The sequence below is a fragment of the Malaya genurostris genome, chromosome 3 (assembly GCF_030247185.1).
Source record: "Malaya genurostris strain Urasoe2022 chromosome 3, Malgen_1.1, whole genome shotgun sequence".
Taxonomy (NCBI): domain Eukaryota; kingdom Metazoa; phylum Arthropoda; class Insecta; order Diptera; family Culicidae; genus Malaya; species Malaya genurostris.
The window spans coordinates 48,789,063-48,807,172 of NC_080572.1; the positions used below are offsets into that span (position 1 = coordinate 48,789,063).

The 18,110-nt window shown below is 38.1% G+C and overlaps 4 protein-coding genes across 7 annotated transcripts in view; 2 read left to right on the plus strand and 2 right to left on the minus strand.

Annotated features, from left to right (window-relative positions):
* LOC131438939 (fatty-acid amide hydrolase 2-B-like) overlaps positions 1–6,971 on the plus strand; it is a 28,052-nt gene extending 21,081 nt beyond the window's left edge. For all 4 annotated transcript variants that reach the window (XM_058609352.1, XM_058609351.1, XM_058609350.1 and 1 more), the window contains exons 5-6: positions 5,679–5,938; positions 6,005–6,971. In XM_058609352.1, coding sequence (XP_058465335.1) covers positions 5,679–5,938; positions 6,005–6,792 — 1,048 coding nt within the window. In that variant the 3' untranslated portion in view covers positions 6,793–6,971. The remainder of the gene's footprint in view (positions 1–5,678; positions 5,939–6,004) is intronic.
* Positions 1–15,945, minus strand: part of LOC131438937 (cytochrome b5 reductase 4) — a 166,882-nt gene extending 150,937 nt beyond the window's left edge. Inside the window, exon 1 of the mRNA XM_058609349.1 lies at positions 15,754–15,945. The gene's annotated coding sequence lies outside the window, so the exon portion shown is untranslated. The remainder of the gene's footprint in view (positions 1–15,753) is intronic.
* Positions 7,230–14,833, plus strand: LOC131438940 (fatty-acid amide hydrolase 2-like). Its single transcript, XM_058609354.1, has 5 exons — positions 7,230–7,551; positions 13,086–13,305; positions 13,357–13,489; positions 13,559–13,818; positions 13,880–14,833. Exons 1-5 carry the CDS (start codon positions 7,336–7,338, stop codon positions 14,659–14,661), a joined length of 1,611 nt encoding a protein of 536 aa, XP_058465337.1. The 5' UTR covers positions 7,230–7,335; the 3' UTR covers positions 14,662–14,833.
* Positions 14,925–15,572, minus strand: LOC131433789 (sentrin-specific protease 8). The gene has a single exon (XM_058600386.1). The coding sequence runs from the start codon at positions 15,570–15,572 to the stop codon at positions 14,925–14,927; it is 648 nt and encodes a 215-aa protein (XP_058456369.1).
* Positions 15,946–18,110: the final 2,165 nt, after the last annotated feature.

An 18,110-nucleotide genomic window follows, 5' to 3' on the forward strand; every position in this document is an offset into this window, starting at 1 on the left:
CCGAAAATGAAGCCTAAAGAAATTTTCCTAAAAGCAACGATGCCGGCTCTGTCGCGCCTTTAAGGCGGGAAATGGTATCACTAACTTAGAGTTACCTTGAAAGCGCCAGGTCAATCTCAGTTGCGAAGTTGTTCTTTGCTTTGAAAATACCCACGCTGCCTCTCTCGTAGACAGACCACAATTCTTAGGAAACAAATAAATCATTACGAACGATGAGGGTTTGATTTGCTTGTCGTATTGTGTCGGTGACATAAGCGTGGAAGTCGCCACTTCCACCCAAATAACAAACAAAAAAAAAATGCAATAAAAACTTCGCAATCAAACTGCAAAAAAATTGTAGTTCGTAAAATGACTCCTGTGTCAAGCAGGTGTATAATTTCACATGTTTCAGTACGTGAAAATATGTCAGAATGCATTGAACATCGCATATCAGTCCCATATAGATTTTCGCCATTTTTGGGTTAGTTCGATGGATGAAGTCTACCCGTAATTCCAAAATTGTAATAAAATCAATTCAATCATATCAACTATATCTGTCCCGTATGAATATTTGAATAATTTAATTTTGCATGGCTAATGCTACAGGTCCTACTGACATTAAGGTTTGAGGATAGAGGGTCTCGTGTTGAGTTTTAAATCGACCACGTGGCTCGCTTAATTCCCTTTGCGCCTCGTATTTCTTTTGTGCTCTCTCGTATATGAGCCAACTGTACCGGGTTGCCAGCATACATTTGATGAGAAGTTTTATATCATTAATCTAACGTATGGTTGGACATTACATGGATACTAATGAACAATGAAAAAATATTCAACTTTCACAAAGATAGAATGTCTGTGTGTTTAGCTGCCTTGTCGAGCCAATTTTATTTCTCTCTCCTTTTTCCGAATGCTATCAGGAAACCAAAGCGAAGAAAATGACGGAGCGTTCCAATTTTCAGCAGTTCTTCAGTCATAAAAAAATACAACTCGACTGCTAAACTCCATGAATCATTCAGAAAATTTCACAGAATATTCTCAACTAAATTTCGAAGACATTGTCAGGTGGGTTTATCTACATTCTGCACCGTTTTCAAGAAAATTTAATTTGAAACGGGAAAATAGCAAAAAACCTACCACTTTACGGTACTGTCCTCAGCCCTTAAGAATACTTTTAGGTCGAGGCTCGAACATACAACAACTGGCTTGTAAGACCAATGCCCTACGCATTGAACCGGGGCGTAGTGTGTCGAGGTGAAATGTAACGGAGTGCGTTGATCGATTATTCAAAAACTAGACAGAATTTCGAAAAACCAAAAACACTTAATTGAATTTATCACAACTAAGTATTCGTAGAATTTTGAATTTTTGCTTTTCCGAGCCGTAATTGGTTTTTGAAACGTATAAACGGTTACGGTTCACGGGGATTATTTTAAAACTGAAAAATAGTGTTAAAGCAACATTTCACAAAGAATCTGAAAAGGCAAATCAAAATCATAAAACTTGCCGAAATAGCCGAATTTAAAAAAAAAAGTTTCAAGTGAATTTCATAAATTAATTAGGATTTATTCTTATTGTGAAATGTACATAAATCCATTACGAATCATTGAGAGCATCTTTTATAAGCCAACAAAACGTGTGGTAAGGCCACTGCGCTCAACCACTGAGTATATTGCTAGTTTCTATTATTCGGTTTTACCTATTACGCTTTGTGTGACGATTCGTTCAACTCAAACGGTTAAAATTTTGCCCGAATTTTTTGGGACTGCATTTCAGTTTAAGAATTGAGCACGAAAATATTTTTGATGTTTTAAACTCTCAGGGAATAAATAAACACATATTAGCCATGTTTCCGCGAAGTTGATTTATTCAACCTCCTCTCTAAGGGAAAATGCCGTACCTTGGACTTAACACTAACCATCATATTCTGTGCAACACTTGCGCTATCTTTCTTACACACTGTCATTCACTCTTTCTTCAAATCGTTGTCGTTTTTGAAGACCTTTCCTGTTTTGCCATGCTTTGCCTTGATAATCTGCCAGAATTTTTTCCATAGCAGGAATTTCTGGCGAGTTCGCCGGATTTGTCTCATTCAGTACAGAAGCATTAATGTTGGATTCGTGTCTCTACATCAACGTGTAACGGCACAATACCAGTTCTTGCCAAAACATAGTGTCACCTTCGTGACATTACTTTCTCCAGTCGTGAGTACAATCGGGAGTATAGCTTTTGAATGTATGAAGTAGACATCGAGTTTCATGCTATTGTAATGGAGGCGTCAACACTACGGTGAGGTTTTTCACAGGCTTTTGTCCATACGGGGTACTCGAGGGTGTTCAAGTTTTGTCTGCTAGGAGGCCAAACATATTTTGGCTAAAAAGCCATGCTATCCTTCAGTCACTCTTGAGTCCTTTAAGAGGTATCACACGGCGTTGTTGGCATATTTAGCCCATTAGAATCAACTGCTCCCAAAACCATGAACCAAAACCATTTAGTGGTGAACTTAAACTTTACTTTCTCTGGAACATCCTCCAGCTTTAGCGGCGAATTAAACCTGTCGGTGCGCGAATTTGATGCAGAATCGATGATAACAAGTTTCTTACCAGAGAACACGACGATCGGAGGCATTTTCTTGAACACGTTCAACAAAATCTTCGATCGTTTCAGCCGTAGTGCTTTGATCCGGTCCGTTATTATGTTATCATGACACTAAAGTTGATGAATCATTTTATTGATTTTCATTTTTAAACCTTCGTGAGTTTTGTTATCGTGTCAAAATTATCGAATGAAGTGACGACAACGCAGAGAAATGTAGCTATCACGCCAGGAAGATTAGCAATGGTAATTGATAAACAGTATTCACACTTAGCAAATAATGCATTTCTTTGATAAAATCCGTGTCCGGTTGGAAGTTTATTCTGAATGGATTTTAATCAGTTTGGTGAAACATCGTAGTACCACTACTTACACTAAGTAAAGGTAGAAGATATGCGAATCTGGAAATGCATGGATTTGGTAACAAATCAGTTTTCTCGTATCAAGAAAGGGTAAAAGTCACTAATGTGAATGGTATTGACGTAATCGACAAAACGTACTCTTTTCCTTTCCGCTCAATATGCTAAAGTGTCATATACCCATCAATTCAGTTCGTTTATCTGAGCAAATGTATGTGTGTGTATGTATGTGTGATCAAAATTAAGAGGTGTGTCTCAGAGATGGCTGGATCGATTTGGCCAAACGGGTTGCAAATGAAAGGTCTTCCAAAAAGTATTTACCCTATCGTTTTTGTTTTGATTACTTTCCGAGTTATATAAACTTTTAAGCAAAAAATGCAGTTTTGTCGTGAATACGACTTACTTTATTATGGGGCGCCTTTTCAAAATTTATCCTATACAAGAATGGGTAGAACTTTATCGCGAATATCTTTTGATATACTCAACCCAACAACATATTTTTTTCTACGAGCTATCGGAAATATGATCAGGAATTTGTGATTAAATTGATATAAATAATTGAAAAACAACGTTTTCTAAAACTTTTGGAAATAATGAGGAAAATTCATTACGCTTTTTTGCCTTTTTCGCACCCGGACGATGGTTTTGAGGTAGTCAAGCACATATCAGTTCCGATTATCTACTGGAAGAGTATAAAAGGTTGATTGATTGAAAATCGTCCATTTCTTCTAGTGCTTCAGACGGAACTGGATGTCGAGGTGAAGTTCTCCCACTATCAATAAGAACAAATCAAGCATAATGCCTCAAATACTTAGGTCGTGCTTTGCTTTGGACTTCGATCGTCGGGAGCAGCAGTCGCCAGTAATGAGAGCAGACCTTTCGCGTGATATAAAGCCTCAAACGCTCAGGTAGGGCTCCCATTTGGACTTCGGTCGTCAGGAGGAGCACACGGCAATGAAAGCGCAGACCTTTTGTGTGGTATAAAACCACAAACGCCCAGGTGGCAGGCAGAGCCAGTTTCCCTTCAAAGACGATCGATTACATCATCCTGCTGCTGGTCGTTTGCATTGGTGCAAAATGCTAAATGCTCGAAATTTTCTCTAAAGAACTATAAAGATTGCTTCTTTGCAAATCGTTAATTAAAACCATCAATGTAGTGCAAATCTGGGAGAATTTGATTAGCTTTGTACAATTTTTGTAGTGCAAAATTCACAATAGTGTCTAATATCGTTTGTATCCAAATAGTGTTTAATATCTTAGAGGGTTACATAATTTTACCCTTCGGAATGCCAAAAATTAATCCGGTACTGCCCTTTAATAGTTTCTTTCACTGTATTATACAAATCCAAATCGCCTTCATAAAAGGTTTTTTTTAGAACCACCATTATTTTGTCATAAAGAACATTTAATTGTATGTCAGAATGTTCAATGTAATTAATCCGTACTTCAATTTAGATCTATTGTTTCAAATTCTAGCAGTGAAAAAGGGGAAAGCCTGCATAATTAACACAATCGATCGACTAATGGATATTCGGAAGTATACAGAAAGAGTGTCAGTTTTATTCGTATTCACGACATCCAGTTATGTCTCTGACATTACACACCCGTACTTTTTCTGAAAATATCTGTCACAATTGATCTTGTAAACAAAATAGGTTTCCAAACTGAAATTCTACACGGTAATAACTATCCAACAAGTCATAGATTGTGAAAATCTATCCATTTTTAACGAAGATATCGATATTAATAGCATTAATAAAAAATAATCACAAAGCATGTTATGCAACTGATTAAAAAATATTACCCAATTTTACTCGAATATCAAGTTACAAGAGCGCAGGCTTTCATATCCACACCAATTCATACGCGCCTGCTGTGTGTTTGAGACATGCACAACGCCGCACTCCCGTTACTTCTGTAATTCAAATTCAAGTTAAATAGCGTTTTGTTGGGTTTAATCTACAAAATAGTGCAGTGTAATCAACCAGCTGAAATGAACACAGCATTTCGTCGCTATAGTCACTATTTGGAATGTGGAATGACCACCCTACATGTATCGAAAATTTCACGCGGTCATTATTTGTCAGTTGCGAATTTATTCAGTGGAGTTTTCTTTTATTGATGAAAATATAATAATTCTTTTATGAATCACTACGGGGTCGAACTCGGTCATCGGAGACTCTTTTTTTCTAAGCGATATTTCTGTGGGTGAAAATTCGTCATTAACTTTCGCTGACACAAAAATTCACTTGTGAACTTCGAAGTTCAGAGTTTTGTGGATGCATGTTTCATGATTGAATGAGAATTGTGGAAGGAAGTGATTTTTCCAGTCAGTCAAGGAAGTGATTTTTCCAGTCACTGAGTTTTTTAGAAAATCTCTTGAACTGTTTTTTCACTAGTGATGATGAAATAAACTTTTTCTGAACATGATTTTGCCAACAATACTTGTAATACACTTTTTTTAATTTTGCATCGAAATGCAATGTTCTTATACTGATGTGCCGATCGTAAACTGATCGATTCTGATAGTGTTACATCGGAACATTCAGAACCGATAGCTGGAACAACCCAATGGTATTCCCGCATTAGGAAAATTCAGTAATATACGACTCGTATGAGTTTCAAGCAGTTTCAAATCTTCTCTAATAAATCGGTCAATAATATAGATTATTATCAAATGAAACATTCTATGTCATAAGCTTAGCATTACATAACGGCACAATTTATCCTTCTATTGCTTATTTGCAGGTGGGAAAGTGTCAACACCATTCACGGTCGTTCACGTAACCCGTATGACAACAATCGGATCGTGGGAGGTTCTAGCGGTGGTGAAGGCGCTCTTCAAGCTGCTGCCGGTTCACCGTTTGGACTCGGTTCCGACATTGGCGGATCCATTCGTATGCCGGCATTTTTCAATGGAATTTTCGGGCACAAGCCATCAAGGCACGTGGTCTCGAATGATGGTCAATATCCTCGACCGATCAACGAAGAACAGGACATGTTTTTGGGTATGACATGGCTGGCAGAGTTCGCATAAGCTTTCTTCGTTTTTAATGAACTCTTTTTTCTTGCAGCCATCGGTCCCATGTGCCGTTATGCTACGGATCTGAAACCAATGCTACGAATCATAGCCGACGGGAACGCTAAAAAACTTCGTCTGGACGAACCAGTTGACCTGAAACAGGTTAAATTCTTCTACCAACTGAACGACGGGGGTGGCAGCTTAGTATCACCGGTAGACATGGATATCCGAGATGCGATGGAAAAAGTGATGGCTCACTTCCGATCAACCGTTAAGGCCGATGTCCGCAAAGTTTATTTCGACAAACTACGTAAATCAGCTGCAATGTGGTTTGCCAACATGAAGCACGCAGAAGAAACATCATTCGATGCACAGTTGGTCAATTTGGAAGGAAAAATCAACCCTTACGTGGAGTTGTTCAAATGGCTCATAGGGAAATCGAACCACACATTCGTGGGAATAATGACTGCCATTACGGAGCATGGCGGAGTTCAATATGGCACCCCGCAGTATCATCACATGGTGAAACAGCGCGACGAACTGCTGGAAGAGTTCCAAGCAATGCTGGGTGACAATGGAGTACTTATCTATCCGACCCATCCAACTGTTGCTCCGTACCACAATGAAGCGCTGATTCGTGCACTCAACTTTAGCTACACTGGAGTGATCAATGTTCTGGGGCTACCATCAACGTCAGTGCCGTTAGGATTAGGTCGGGAAGGACTTCCGATTGGACTACAGGTGATAGGCAATGTGAATCAGGATCGCCTCTGTTTGGCCGTGGCCTGTGAGCTGGAGCGTGCTTTCGGTGGATGGGTCGCACCGGACGTATTGGCCTGATCAAACGGAGCGAGAGGGAGTGGCAAGGATTCCAATCCAGTGATGCAATCACAAACAGTGAAACGGATGAGTGTTAGTTGTTGCTGTTGAATATGCATGCGAGAGACAGCAAATAAATATTATATATATTTTTGTAAGATGTATCGACACATTTGAATAAAAATACAATGGTGTTAGAATCTGTTAGATTTTAATTTCCGAAATATTCGGTTTATCACCAAAATCGTAGCGATGATGATGATGATAATGATATTTCCGAAAAAAAATAACAACATTGCTGTTCTAAAAATAGATCCAAATAGTCGACAGCTAAGCTTGTGCATTTTCTCTAAGATTGTATCTTTTGCCACGGCACGGATACAATGTCCATAACACCAAAAATAATCCCATCCACCAACCAGACTGCGAGTTTTATCTCGCCAGTCGTGTTTAGACCACCAACCTCAATGGAGTGTTGTCATATCTAGTGACGGTAAAAAAAGATTAAGTCGCGAAGAACGCTAAAGTTGCCGAAGAAAACTGATTATTTACATTCGCTTGAAAATGGATTCATCAGCCGAACAAAGCTTTGTCGGAAAGGGAAAATCGCGACCACTGAAGGACCGAGTGCTCAGTGCCGGGCATAGGTTCCTGCTCTGGTTGACCCGATGGATTCTTAGACTCATTTATGGAGAACGTGGACAGATAGTGTCACCGATACGGAACGAGATTCTGCTGCAATCTGCCACGTCACTGGCGTCGAAAATTCGTACCAAAAAGGTAACTTTGTGAACAAGTTTTCATTGAGTGTATTTTCAAAATGATTGATTTGATTTTTTTGAGTGAGAACTAAAAACATAATAATAATAGGGGAGACTAGGGCTGGTTCAAGGCCGAGTGTCTTTTATGAGAAGGGTATTATGCGCAGTGGTGACATCTGTAGTGATGTTGGAAAGGTATTAGGTCGCCCATGTATCGATGACAACACAAAAACACCGTTTGTTTTTCGGCGCTGATGAGTAAATTTCTGTATTTGTAAAGTAATGAGTCTATAGATAAGTTCGTGCCGTTTTCTAACGTAGCTTGACTTTTATTTCAATGATTTACATTTCCAAATATACGTTGGATAGCTACTGTCATACAGCTTCAGAATCAGTGTGTATCATCTAGCTGAAGGGTAAACAATAATACCTTTTTTACTATACAAATGTCGGGTTTTGTGACGTATAAAGTGTTCTGCGGGGAGTTCTTCTTCATAATTTCAACACTACGAAAACAGCCACTATCTGAGCGAACGTCTCGGAAGTGGTTTAGAAGCTATGGGAACTATCAGAAAAGGTAGGCAATTGGGAGTCGTTTGAATTGAAGCCAAGGACGTCGAACACCGTTTTTTATAGTGCGAACAACTGCTCCAGCTCAACAACAAAAAATCGAATTGTTACTGACGATGAAAAGTGAATTCATTACAGTAACCAAAACATGAAACAGAATACTCATGGTCTGAAGGTTATGCTAAGTTAGTTTAAGCTGAAGATGCTAAGTCTTTTTTTCTAAGAAAAACTCAGTGACTGAAAAAATCTCTTCCGATATTTCCATTAATGAAACAAGCATCTACAAAATTCCGAACATCGAAGCGAAACTTGATAACGAGTTTTTATCTGTGAATCAAAAACAGTTTGAATTTGTTAATTTTTGATAATTCAATTTCAAAGAGCACAATTAAAATTTTTTTCCGGAGAAGGCTGAATTAATTTCAACAAATTTAGGCTCGTTTGAAAGCTACTATAGGCTCATTGATCAAGATCGAAGATCAAATGGCTATCACCTCTGGTTCCGGATTTTTCCGAATTTGATTGTTAATAACTTTATCAAAAAGTCTAACCCGAATGAGTACAGAAATTCTGAAAGCAAAAATCGCCAGCCAGCTCGGTCTCTTCTGGGCAAAAACGAATTTCACAAACAGTGACTAACGAATTGGGGTTTATACTAAATAATTTTTTTTCGGTGGAACTTTAATTCGTTCGGAAAAATTTGATACATGTTAAAGCCCAAAGTATACAAAAGTCCTGTAGGACAATGTTTCTAACCAGTCGAACATGAAATTTTATTTTTTGTAACCGTTAGAACCTCAGAAAATATGATGTCACACACTTCAAAGTGAGTACGATTGGCAATGGCGAAACTTTATGCTAATATATTCGCATTTTCATGCATTGAACGGATCATGACGTTTATGTTACTCATACGGAAGATCGAAATTCAGAGCGATTTCATAACCTTCGTATCGAAAAGTTTGTTCATTATCTAATTTTCTACTTTTAGCCAGTCTTCGGAACGGTATTCGTTCATGAATGCAACCGCAATCTTAGTATTATCTTATCTTCGATGCTATAATAAAAATCATTCAAACTTATCCGAAATGTATATGAGGTTCCGTACTTTCGCACAGACTGGTACTTTTACAAATTTATTTGCTTTTAAAAAGATTATTTGAACTCTTGGCGGAAAACTTTTCTAAGAAATTATGATTTAATAATGAGGAAACAACTTGTGTTGAGTCACAGGATCCGACTGTTGAAGTGCAACATTGAAACTTTATGATAAATCGATCAAACCTAAAAAATTTCAAATTCAGTCAATTTCACTTCAAAAATACTGTTTTAATCCACCTAGCAGTGAGATGATACTTTTTTTTCATCAACCTGCATGAATACTCTCGGTGGTGGTGAAATTGTTATTATGATTTTTAAAAATACTATTAATTATCACACATTTATGTTTCCTTTTACATTTTCAAAAATTTTTCTACATATCAAGGAAGAAGGGTGCCAATACTTTAATGTGATCTCTAATTTCGTTAAGCGCAAACCTCACAAAAAGTCCCAACGCAAACTTTGAGCTAAATCGGATATGGGTAAGGGGTCCTACGGCAAAAGTTTGAAAATTTTCGATTTTGAAAAATCACTATAAAATTTCCGAAATCGAAAAATTTTGTTTGATGTCAAACGTCTTGTCCAAAACTCCGAGATTTAGTGTCAACTCGAAAAAATTTTCTTGAATAAATTCGACTGGGAATTTGAGACATCCGAAATTGAAATTGTCTCAGAATCCCATGCAACGAAGATTTTGTGTTATATTAAAGAAAAAATCTATTGAAAAATTTCGACTGGAACTTAGAAAAAATTTTGAGCTTTCCGAAATCGAAATTTTGTTGTTGTTGTTGAATGAATTTTTCGAAATAACACCAGATTTTCCACGTTTCATGCAATTCTAAGACATTTGGCATACAAAAAAATTCGAATTCATAAATCTGTATCAGAGTCGGGATTTTTGATTAAAATTTTTTTTTAGACTGTAACATAATCCTAAGACTTTTGTCATAAAAATAATTTCGAATCCCAGAAAGTCGATTTTTTTAAAAACAAAATTTTTCAAAAAAAATCGAAAGGGAAGTATGGTGGAATTTTTTTTCCCGATATCCAGAATGGCGTTCGAATAGTACGTATACAAATACGTAAGGCAATTCCATCTTACATTATTTGTGGTCAAGGTGGGATACACCCAATCCTTCATTTACGAACGTTATATAAGTATGTATGTATGCTTACACACTCACCCGTCTACATATATGTGTATATATTTATACATATAAATGATCGTTTCTACTTCACCAATATTTATATGTATTAATAAATACAGATACTTGCACACATGTGTACTTATATTAATACATATATACATATATAAGGTACGTAAATGGAGGTTTGGCTGTACATCCGTGTAAAACGCTGATTAACTAACTAACTAGTGAGCGCAGTATTCCTGTTTTACCATCAAACCAACCAACCACTGGAACCAATGTACAACAAGGCGCATCTACAGTAACTAGCAACGAGCTCAAGACTGCGAATTACAAGAAAAACGAAGAGAAAACTAAAACCAACAACAATACCACCGATGCGGCAATGGATGAGGAGACGAGCCACGAACAAAGTGCCCTTCAATCCTCGCAGGATAGAAATGGAAGCTCCTGTCCCCCTAGAAAAGGGAGACAACGAGATCCAATAATAAAAAAAAAATTTATCTAATTAAAACATGGCTCGATCGGCTACGTGAAGCTTGTACGCGTATTGGCATGAAAAAAAAATTATAAAAAGGGCTCTAATGTCAGTTTCAACATCAATTTTTTGGAGGGCGTGAAGTTTCGAGGCAGTACACGGAGGTTTTTTTACGCGGGTTTTTACGTTTTTTTACGCGGATTTAAATACTGAAACGACGTTGCCATACATTTTTAAGTTAAAAATTTCCGAATCGATTGGTTGTTAAATTATATCAAATGACTGAGTTATTAACGTTCAAAATTATGACAGAAAGAGTTTACACGGCTATTTTTGAAACTTTTAATTGAAACCCGACCCTGTATATTGAAGAGTAAGGAATTTTTAATGATAAAATAAATATAATAAGTCATGAGTCGGATTGACCTCTCAATCGGTTCAAAACTTATAGTTTCCCATACTGAAGCCATGTGCAAAGTTTCATCCAAATCGGAGAAGGTCGATTCTGATTTTGTCACTTTTTCGTCTACTCATTCCTGGAATTGCTCAAAAGTGAGTGCATTTTTTTGCTACATACATACATACTCAGACAGACAGACACACACAGACATTTTCTTAGTTCATCGAGCTGAATCGAATGGTATATGACATTCGACCCTCGGATAAAAAGTCGGTTTTCACAGTGATTGTGATGTGACATATGAGAAAGCCAAAAAGAGATAAATAATTCTAATAGTTTTTTAGATAACATTTAGAGCTCTTAGAAAGGCTGATTTTTAGAATGTTCCCAATCGTTGTTCTCTTTTCATTGTATTTAGCCCCGATGCAAAGTACCAGCAGCTGGATGACGCAATCGCTCTTGTTTGAAGCGAAACTCGCATTCATTGATTTAAAGTTGAACTGAATTCTTTATACTGGAACTGAGCTTTGCATCTGAACCAACTGGGATGATGCATTCGCTTTATTTCCTGCTCAGTCAACTGCGCAGGCTAGAATGAACGAAATATAAAAAAAATGAACGAAATATAACAAATAGGTAACGCATAAATGTAACGTCACTTACTACATCAAAACCGTTGGCTCGGGCACGAGAAAGGCGTCATAATTTTTCTTCTTTGATACTCGTTGATACCAAACATTAAAAAAAAAATTTGAATTATTTTTCATTATGTCAGAACCTGAATAAATTGCTGATTATATTTCCGATGGCATGTAGCAAAACATATGTTGATACGATAGAAACAACAAAAGATATTCACGATCAAGAATTTATCACTTTCTCAGAGGGTGAGTTTTGAAAAGACGCCCCATAGTAAAGTAAGTCGTGATCGTGTGGATTTTTTTTTTTCGATTTCCAAAACGTGTACGGTTTAGTCCCGATCTCCCCTCTATAATCGAATAATTATGCTGCCAAAAACGTTCCATGCCTTGGCATCAAACTAGGCTTCAGTTGCTGCGATAACTGTCTCATTCGAGACAAAACTTTTTGAAATCAGTAAAGAGCCAGTAGTCGCTAGGGTCTAGAGCTGGAGAATCATCACCATCTGCGAAATCGTCCAGTTCAACATCACTACAGTGATGTTCCGAAAACTCACCCATGATAATGAAATAACAATAATTCACAATCATTCTCACGATTATCATCCATGCAGCGATTTTCACTGAAACTTGGTGATAGAGGTTTTAAAAATCAATTTCAACAAAATTTCTCATACACTATATGAGTATATTTTGAACGCGTGTTGAATACCGATGTCAGAAGTCATTTTGAAATGGCGGCTTTGTATGCGTCTAAATTATTCGAAATCCATGGAAAAATCATATTCATATTCAATGATTTTACGAAGCTTGAAAGGCACCATCTTGGATTCACAATTACTTCAAATATCGATATTCGATACCAATTCGAATATCGATATCTGATCCCATTCAAAAACTACTCATTTTGTATGGTTTATGAAGAATATCGATGAACCGAAAGCCGAAAGGATGAAAATCAAACCCAGATGGGCAGCGTGAAAGGCATCGATTTACACATCACGTTATACCCGTCCCCTAAAGAACCTGAAAGTGTAGTAATCGGTTCGGTCAACTGCGAGAAAATTAAGCACATAGATCAAAGGTAAAAAGGAATACATTCATACACACAGCCATTTGCCGAGCTCGTTGATTTCAACTAATTGGGTGCTCAAATTTCGGACCAGAGAACCGAACTTACGGATCTTATGAATTTAATGTTCTTATGATACTTTCTAGCTAACCAGTGTCAGCGTCGTGCAGGCATTCATTGATCGTAGCAAAGAAATCAATCCATTGTTGAACATCATCGTTGACGAACGTTATGAGGCTGCTTTGAAGGATGCCGAAGTAGCCGACGAATCAATTGCCTCTGGCATCCTCACCGAGCAACAGCTAGCGGAACAAAAACCGTTCCTAGGGGTGCCGATTTCGACGAAAGATTGTATCAAAGTTAAAGGTATTATACATCCATTTTTTCAATGTTCACCAGTATGACTGCGATTCGTAGATCTTTTACATACGACGGGTCTCTGGGCACGTAGATCAACACGAGCGGACAAGGACGCCCGTGCAATGGAGCTTATGAGAAATGCTGGAGCAATTCCATTCGCGCTAACGAACGTCTCGGAAATCTGTATGTGGTAGGTCTACACTAACAAGACGCTTATGAAAAGAGACAGATGATGATAAATATAGTTCCTTCGTTGTAGGTGGGAAAGCGTCAACACGATTTTCGGCCGTTCACGGAATCCTTACGACACAAACCGAATTGTGGGTGGCTCAAGTGGTGGTGAAGGTGCTATCCAAGCAGCTGCAGGCTCCCCGTTTGGATTGGGCTCGGATATTGGGGGGTCCATTAGAATGCCAGCGTTTTTCAATGGAATTTTCGGCCATAAGCCGTCGAGAAATATTGTTTCGAATGACGGGCAGTACCCCGATATAGTAACTGAGGAGGCCGACAGGTTTTTGAGTAAGTGAGAGCTATGAATAAACTTGTATGGTGTCTGATTATGCATGTGTTGTTTTTCCAGCTATTGGTCCAATGTGTCGCTATGCGGAGGATTTGAAACCCATGTTGAGGATCATCGCAGATAAAAATGCCGCAAAACTACGGCTGGACGACCCGGTAGATATGAAGCAGGTTAAATTCTTCTACCAACTAGACGATGGCGGCGGTAGTCTGGTATCTCCAGTGGACCAAGACATAAAAGATGGGATTGAAAAAGTGATGACTTATTTCCGTTCAACAATCAAGGCGACTGTTAAGAAAGTACAGTTGGATAAACTTCAGATGTCAGCTCCGATTTGGTTCGGTAACCTAAAAGAAAAAGATGAAATCACGCTCGACGTCCAGATGGCCAACATGGAGGGAAAAATAAATCCACACGCTGAGCTATTCAAATGGTTCTTCGGGAAATCAAAGCATACCTTCGCAGTGATTATGGCTACCGTGACCGATAAAAGCGGTGTTCAATATGGAACACCGGAGTATAATGAGCTAGTCAAGCTACGCAATGAGCTTCTAGTGGAATTTACCGAGCTACTCGGTGACAACGGAGTATTCATCTATCCAACCCATCCAACGGTTGCTCCATACCACAACGAACCACTGGTTCGTACGTTAAACTTTAGTTATACCGCCGTAATAAATGCACTGGGATTGCCTTCAACTTCAGTTCCATTAGGACTAGGTCCAGAAGAACTCCCGATTGGATTGCAAGTCATTGGAAATTTAAATCAAGATCGACTTTGCTTAGCGGTGGCATCTGAATTGGAGCGTGCCTTCGGTGGATGGGTTTCACCTAATGCATGAGGCAAGTCAGCTCTATATGATCATTGCTCTAAGTGAATAACATTACTAGTAAGGCGAGTTCCAAATCTAAAATAATCTAAATGCAACACATAAAAACAAAACTTTGGTTGGAACAACATCGGTGTATTTGTTAAATAAATATTACGCTCTAAAATATAAATAATTTTGTGTAGATTTCAGGTGTGTCAATCTGATTACTCTATAGTGAAACCAACGGGAGAGCACTTCTACCGTCAACTAAACGTTTGAAACGTATGTTCGTCCTAGTTAATCCTTCCACCGAGATCAATTATAATGTGCAGTATTTCCTCTCGTTTGCCGCAGATGACATCATACCGGGCACTCTTCACTCCTTCGATCTTTCCGGTTTTCCGGATCTGCTGGGTAACTTTGTCCACCGTACACAGCACATGCACACCGCAATCGTATCCGTTGCTTTGCTGTAGGCAATCGCCCTTGCGTAGTTGGGCTTCCGAACAGTTGAGTGCTCGTTTCAGTACGGCAACAAATTGACGGCAGATATCAGTATTACTACTGTGTGATGAATCAAAATGATAGAAGCACTTCTCCGGACGCGAAAAAACTAGCAAACTCCAGTGGGAACCTCCCGCTCGATCTGCAATTTGGTTATCATTCAAGGCAAAGAAAATGAACGATCGTTGTTTCGCTTTCAGCGGTTCTAGGAAAATCCCGATTTCCGCTTCGGATACCATTCGGATGCACTGCGTTACTTCCGGACTGACAAACAACACGTCCTCTTCATCTTTGTAGATTAGCTTCTCCAGGTACTCGAAGTAGAACGAAATAATCTGGTCATTCAACCAATAGGGACCTTTCAGCAAATCCACGTCGGATAATCGCAGACAGGATTCATGGAAGCTCAAAGCTACTTGGTCCCCTTTTAACGACATCCTGGAACCGACGTCGGTATCGGACTTTCACTGACACTTATTCGCGAAACAGTTATTTTGACAGTAGAGAAAAACATACTATGCAATATCACAAACAGAAAAGCAGATGTTTCATTATATGACATATGTTGCGTAGCAACTGGTAAAGAATGAAAAAAAAAACTTCGTGTTTGTTACTCACCGTCACTCCAAGTCGCTAGAAATTTTAAAACATGCAACCAAACACACTTATTTATCACTATTATACACAAAATTCACTTTTTAGCAACAGTTCTCAATTCTTCGTATGGATTTAACTAGTAATCACATAATTTATTGCTTGTAGGTAGATCCCTAAAAATAATAACACTTTTTTGCGATTGGTACGAGAGGCGCAACACCGGAAAAATTTTGTTGCGCGGGCACTCACTGTTTAGAAGAGACAGAGAGAAGCTTGCTCACAAACGAAGCAGCTGTGCGACAATGTGGCACTCACGAGTTCCCACAAAGCTACTGTAGTGAAGAAAATTGGTAAAAATATTGAAAAATTAATGTTAAATAATAACTATTCGCGAGATCATAACTGAATAGTTATAAGGTCTGAATACCAAGCTGCAAATCACAGTTCCTCTTTGTATAATAGAGAAAAAAAAACATATTTTAGGTTGCTGCAATCGAATTCCAACGCTGAAATTTGTACGAACATAATTTGGTTTAGACTTGACTGGCCATGCTCATTGCTGTAAACTGAAATATTAGATCCGGTTTCAAGGTATTTTAAGCGAATATATGTTTGAAACAACTATAATGCTAATTGTGGGAATATATTGAGCACTCTTATGTGAATTTCGCTGGAGGGAACTGAAACTGACCCAGCTTATCCTCATAAAACACTTTTCACCGAACTGAGCAGGGATGCCAGGTCATTTTTTCAAAAATCTGTGATCAAGCCAAAAAACCTGTCTGTGAAAATCTGTGCCCGTTTCCCGTACCATAATAGCAGATCGAAATCAATTTGGTGAGCAAAACAAAAAACCTGTTTTAATCCACCTAGTGGTGTAATGATGCCTTTCTCATATCAATCATAATATCATATATAATACTGTGATATTCTTTAAAATAATTTTCTTCGATTCTTAAAAGAATAACCGAAATCGGTTTGTTTGACCGTCTACTGATAAAAACTATCAATTGGAAAAGATTGAGAATTTTTTTAAGGTTTTTCCCCATTTTAAGTGATGGTATACAATTTTTAACACACTTTACCCCATATTTCCGGATCCGGAAGTCGGATCCGCATGAAATTTAGGAATTATATATGAGATCACAGGACCTTTCATTTGAATCTAAGTTGGTGAAAATCGGTTCATCCATCTCTGAGAAAAGTTAGTGCACTTATTTTCACAATTTTTTGCACATTTTACCCCATAATTCCGGAACCGGAAGTCGGATCCAAATAATATTTAGGAATTTTGTATGGGACCATAAGACCTTTCATTTGAATCTAAGTTTGTGAAAATCGGTTCAGCCATCCCCGAGAAAAGTTAGTGCAAAAAAAAGTTTCATACACACATGCGCACATACACACACATACATTCACACATACATACACACACAGACATTTTGCGTACTCGACGAACTGAGTCGAATGGTATATAACACTCGGCCCTCCGGGCCTCGGTTCAAAAGTCGGTTTTCACAGTGACTGCATAATCTTTCTATATGAGAAAGGTAAAAAGGTTTCACTACCAACACGCTATGTACCTTATTCCTCAACCGCTCTGTACTTTTTGGTGTTAAACTGTGCTCGATTTAAAAAATCTGTGAAAATCTGTGATTTTTTCCAGAATCTGTGATCATTTTCAAAAATCTGTGAAAATCTGTGTCATGTTTAAAATCTGTGCAGAAAATTGAAAATCTGTGAAACACAGATTAATCTGTGAACCTGGCTTCCCTGGAACTGAGTTGAGCTCACACTAACGATGCCAGATAGTAGTAGTGTCATTTCCGTAGATTGGCATTTTTCTCGGAAGCTCTCGTAGTGGAAAATTTATTTTTTTTGCTCACCAGATAAGACCAGTTCCCGTAGTTCTCTGTTAATACATTCAAATTTCTGTAGATTTCCGTGGCAAACACCAATTTCCGTAGATTTAGTCGTTGATCCGTAGGAAATCTTTGAATCCGTAGATCTACGAAGATTTCCGTAGATCTGACATCGCTGGTCCACACTTAGCAACGGTAGAGTGCCTATAACCAGAGTGACGACATCTCATCCGTAATGCTGGCAACAATTAAAAACATTCCATTAGCTTTACATTGAATTGACAGGTCGTTTGCTCGTTTGGAACTGGTAGCTGTCATTCCAAACGAACAGCTGTCGCCACTCAGATTATAGTCACTCTACACGGAAAATAAAAACTACCTATTATTTGACTTCTTTTTACTTAATTTTGAGTACTTCCTTTCATTCACTCCTTCAATTGTTGTCAAAACACAAAGAGCAAAACCACCCAACAGCGAGAGTTTCGTTCAATAAGCTAAAATTAAGTAAACCGTATT

Coding starts and splice junctions, on each gene's coding strand:
- LOC131438940 (XM_058609354.1), top strand. CDS start 7,336: ATGGATTCATCAGCCGAACAAAGCTTTGTCGGAAAGGGAAAATCGCGA. Junction 7,552..13,085: donor CGAAAATTCGTACCAAAAAG/GTAACTTTGTGA, acceptor GATACTTTCTAG/CTAACCAGTGTCAGCGTCGT. Junction 13,490..13,558: donor GTCTCGGAAATCTGTATGTG/GTAGGTCTACAC, acceptor CCTTCGTTGTAG/GTGGGAAAGCGTCAACACGA.
- LOC131433789 (XM_058600386.1), bottom strand. CDS start 15,572: ATGTCGTTAAAAGGGGACCAAGTAGCTTTGAGCTTCCATGAATCCTGT.